The 5,313-nt window shown below is 34.2% G+C and overlaps 1 protein-coding gene across 1 annotated transcript in view; it reads right to left on the minus strand.

Annotated features, from left to right (window-relative positions):
* Positions 1 to 408: 408 nt before the first annotated feature.
* Positions 409 to 5,313, minus strand: part of Smp_150510 (putative wipi-2) — a gene marked incomplete at both ends in the record, with an annotated part of 30,945 nt that continues 26,040 nt past the window's right edge. The window contains one exon of the mRNA XM_018797582.1: positions 409 to 626. Coding sequence (XP_018652610.1) covers positions 409 to 626 — 218 coding nt within the window. The remainder of the gene's footprint in view (positions 627 to 5,313) is intronic.

A 5,313-nucleotide genomic window follows, 5' to 3' on the forward strand; every position in this document is an offset into this window, starting at 1 on the left:
AACTAATTGCGAAATAAGTCTCTTTTAACTGTTCCTATACGATCCTTTTTGAATAGTTTATAATGTAATGTCTTTTAACTCTTAAAGCCATACAGACAATTATAAAACTTCTTGGGGTAAGTTGTACTACTTAGCTCATTGGCTGTTCGACAAGAGCACCTTAATGGTTTCACACTCTAGCGATTAAACGTTATACGGCTTGGTCTTTTGACTAGATCTTACCCTCAATGGTTTAAGTACTGACATTTCATGTCAAATAATCTCAATTTCAATTCAGGTCAGATATTAAACTCTATCTATGTTATGATTATTCCCAGATGATCAACTTAACTGTCACTACTCTGTCCAGCTTTCCAATTTGATAGAAACAATGTTGATTGATTAATCGTTTCTTAAATTTATTTTGTTTTAATGAAATTTATTGATCTGAAGAATGTTACCACATATATTTTGATTTTTGCTAACATCCGGAAGCGCAATATTGTTATGAAGATTCACATGCTTATAACCATTTCCTCTGAGAAATGTTCTTTGTTTCCTCCTAACATTGCATAAACAGCTTGTTTTCACATAGTTTGTCCAATAAGTGTGCATGCTAAGCTTCTGTTTCCTATCATAAATATTTTCTAAAAAGATAAACAGTAAATATTGAATTGATTGTAGAGGTTCTCAGGGGCTTAAATGGTTCACCAAATTTATGCGATAGTGATGGATGACGCGCTTCACCATAACATTATGGCTTCAGGTTTAGCATTCACTGTTCACATGTTTTTGGTTTGCTATTCGACCAATCCCCTATTCATTAAAATTAGCTTTGTTATTTCATTTTGTTGGCTTGATTCAATGTTACATAATGGGAAATAGGTCAAGGATTAGAATAATATAGTTGCTGAAATAACATTCATAAAAATTATAAGACGTGTCCAGATAATTGGGTCGTGAAACGTATATTTGAGAGAAAAGAAAATGATGAGAGGGGGTGAAGGGAAATGAACAAAGAAAGACTATGGAGAGTAGTAATAAATAAAATCATTTATTAAGGCCAAGGGAGAGAGATAAAGGTTTTTCAAATTTCTGATAAACACAAAGACTTGGATTGTTGGCTCGAATTCCTATAGCTTCTGCTATGTGTAAGAGACGAGATCGAACCCCATAAAGAAAACTAGTAGGAGTAAATAACTTTAAATGACTTATTTATGTCTACTACATGACCACTATCGATCAAATATGATAGAATAGAGCAGCGTATTGTCTTGACAGTAACTTTGCCTAACCTTGAAGAGAAGTGCTCACTAACTCTTTGGCTCTGTTGTCTGGTGGTGCGCACAATATAGCTTTCTCTACAGGAGCAGCTGAATTCGTAGATACACATAGAAGTGGAGTAGCCAGGTAACTTCTCCTTTAATACGTTTCACGGTCCAATTATCTGTAAGTTTCTTATTGCGTAACCTTATAATTTTTATGAATGTTATTTCTGTGTCTATATTTTTCTAATCATTGACCCATTTCCCATTATGTACATCTGTCATCACACTACCAATTTGTACTTTTCACTTGTGTTTATCTATGTAATCTATTCCATCTTTGCTTATAAAGCTTGTGACTTCAAGCAATATAGAGGCAGTCGGCACAGAATGAACATATGCCAATAAGAAACTGACCAATTGCAGTATTAAACAACAATGGGAAGATACAAACAAACAATACTAAGTGAATTACACCTCACCCATTGCACAAGCAGGTGGCTATCAGGACTCAGTAGCTGAGTGGATAACGGGATGGCGCTTGAAGTGAACGGTACTGGATTCGAGTCCCATAGTGAACATAAACTCTGAGATGCAGGTACATTCAGATGACGGGTCCCAAATAGGACCAGACGCGCGTCATGGATTCCACTGCTAGCCACTATCCATCTTTGTTTATAATCTATTCCACTATTATCCTTGACTCATAAACTCCCTTGATTGGTCTAATCATTTCGTATATGCATATAAATATTACTGTATATTAGGATAAAGCCTCATGAGGATCTAATCGAAAACAATATTGTTGGATTACACATGTTGTTCTGAATTAAGAAAAACAATATTTCCAGAGTATGATGGATTTATCAAGTTACGTTCATTCGATAAATTGAAGTGAGATATTCTCAGGAATAAGTTGTCTTCATAGATCAAGAAAGTTTACGATTCCACGAAATTGCTGTGAAAATTAAGGTTTTGAAGGATGTTTCTGTAAATTACTGAAGTAATAATCATAATATTGAGGTGTAATATGACGGGAAATTTATTCAGAATATCGATGTGAAGAAAGAAGTAAAGAAGCAACGAGAATATAACAGGTATTTTCTAGGACATCTTAATCAATTCGAACTAACATTTAGTTTTGTGCCTGCTTTCTTCTATGAATCATAAGCTTTGTTTAGGATATAAATTACTGCCATGTTTTTTTCTACCTAAAACTTCTGTAACATAAACGTGACCTATGTTTCCTGTTATTTTCTCTGCAATGTCCTAGTTTGTATTTTTCACATTTCTTGTGACTTGTGGCCTTACTGATCATATATTTATGCACGTGCCTTTTGAGTTAATTTAAAGCAGAAACAAATCGTATAACAGTTCCAGCTAGATCATCTCTCTTCGCTTCCGAACCAATCAGCTGAACGGTAAAGTAATTTTCTTCTTTCTGCCTCCGAAGCCGCTCAGTCCCAAATCGAAGTCACATGTTGAGAATCTCAGGGTTGTATTAACGCAAACTACCACGTCAGGGTTGTAAAGTGGATCGAGCCAACCTTTGCTCTCACGGTTTATTTAACGGAGACTAGTGGTCAAGCAAATTTAAGAGGTAACAAATATAAGAAAAGTGAAATGGGAAAACCGAGTTGAAATCATTGAACGGAAGTCATAATTCTATATAAAAGGAGAACTAACCTCTTAACAAGGTTCTTTTTAAATTATCTAGACAAATACTGGTTGATCTCAGACTCGTACTGAGCACAAAGATCAGAGAATTTCAATACAGTTCAGTTGTATTGTTTGTTGTCTGCATCAAATACCCATATTGTATCTACCATGTGTCCCATGTCCAACAGGTGAGGCGAGCTTGAACTATGAAGACTAGCATATCCTCTGAAATTTTTCTTTGGAATATGTTCGAAAAGAATTCTTAATAATAATATTTCAGAAGCAAAACCATGCTAACATACCACCAATTCACATCTATTTCAACAACTCACAAGTAGCACAGTTAGATAAATGGGAAACAATCAGTATGCGAATCACAGTTTCAAAGTAGTAATAATAATAATAATAATCAAAAAAGGATAGGAATAAGAGTGAGATGCTCAATATATATAGGTATTATTAACAGGGCCAATAGTAATGTAGAAAATACAAAGTTTAAAGATAAGGACAGCTGATTAATGAAAATCTGTCATCAAAGAGTGAATTGACTCCTTTTTCAGTTTTACGACAACAAAATATGTACAGAAAGAATAATTCACTTTTCGATGAAATAGAAATGGGAAATAATAATAACCATAAATTTGAACAGTTCATCGAGAAGTTAATTAATTCATGTTAACAATAATGAAAGAGAAAATCAATGTGCCACATTAATCAAGGAACTCCTAGATGATAACGATGATAATGAGTAGTACGGTTTTGGTAGTTCATTCAGGTAGTTAAAAAAGAGATAGCAACAAGCAGTAACAAATAAAAGGACAATCAACAATGTGAATAAGTCAAAAATAAAGATGGCGAACTTGATATAAAAAAAGAGAGAAATATTACAGGGTTGAATAGACCAAGTAATTTGTGTCTTATTACATTGTCTGTTATCCTTGGCTGAGAATCACTTTTTCTCGATATACACAAAGGCATTTATTGGATGATGGGAAATAGACGACAAATGAAATTTGCGAAAATAAAGATGGTTAGAAATACCAAAACATGATACGCAAGAGTGTGTGATTGTGTATGTTGGTTAGATTCTTCGGTTTCCTTCACTCTAACAATATTTGGAAAAAGTAGATGACAGTGTGTGTGTGTTTGTTATACTTAACAAAGTGGGTACCCAAAGAAATAAAACGATAAAAGCAGACTAACAACTGAAATAATCGTTTTCGAGAATCCATTGTACATAAAACTTTGAATGACAAAAATAAACCGTAGATGATAATGAACTAGCCAAAATACACAATTGGAATCATTTGGCCGATTGTTCCACAATAATAAAAGTAACAACTATGATGACGACAACACTTAAACTCGAAATGATATTGCAGTGTAGACAAATCTTTCTTGATGTGTGTGAAGTGCGGTTGTGTTGATCCATTTACATTATCGGTTCATTCACTCATCATGACAACTTGAATTCACGGAATTCGGTGATTGATTAACACCAGTAACACATGTGTCTAAAATAAAATAACGATATCAAAAAATACACAACAGATTGTGCAGCGAAGGTTATTATCAAAGAAAGCACGAGGTCCGTGCTTCATGCGAAACCTAAAAGACATGAAAACGATTGTGTCATGTCCCACTGCGTTTACCAATTTAAATGTGTGTGGTCACACATGCATAAGGAGGAGAAATCGTGATCTGAAATTTAAGGTATGAACATGAACCGAAATGGCTGCGAAACAAATAGAATCGAATGACCCAATAAGAGTAAGGGATAAACATCCATCATCCTCAATTGCCAAACATATAATCGAAACAGGTCATAAGATTGATCTAAACTCGGCTTTTGTGGTGTTGTAAAAAAATGTAAAAGGGGGTATACTAACGTTTATTGAAGCCTTAGCCATACGAAAATTCAAACTCCCTTTGTGTATTCAAAAACAGTTTGTTCTCACCTTAAACCTACCCTGGTAATAAATGCTTATTATCCAGAGTGATTAGGTTTCAAATTGTTTTCACATTATTATTATTATTATTATTAACATTATTATTACTGTCCTTGTCTCCTCTTAGCCCCCATTTCCAGTCTACTTGACCTTTTATTTTTATAGTATAAATGTTCTTAACAAGTATATTATGTGTGATCAGATTGTTCGAAATGTATTGCACTAATATATCACATAATTCTGATAATGTTCGGCTTCATATTACACTATCGAAACACAACAGATAATTAAAGCTCAGTAATGAATAATACAAAATCACAACACATAAAAACTATTTTTCTTTTATAAGCGAAGATGGATAGTGGCTAGCAGTGGAATCCAGGAAGCGCGTCTCGTCCTATTTGGGACTCGTCAGCTGGATGTACCTGCATCTCAGTGTTGATGTTCACTCTGGGGCTCGA

Source organism: Schistosoma mansoni, chromosome 5 (genome assembly GCF_000237925.1).
Source record: "Schistosoma mansoni strain Puerto Rico chromosome 5, complete genome".
NCBI lineage: Eukaryota > Metazoa > Platyhelminthes > Trematoda > Strigeidida > Schistosomatidae > Schistosoma > Schistosoma mansoni.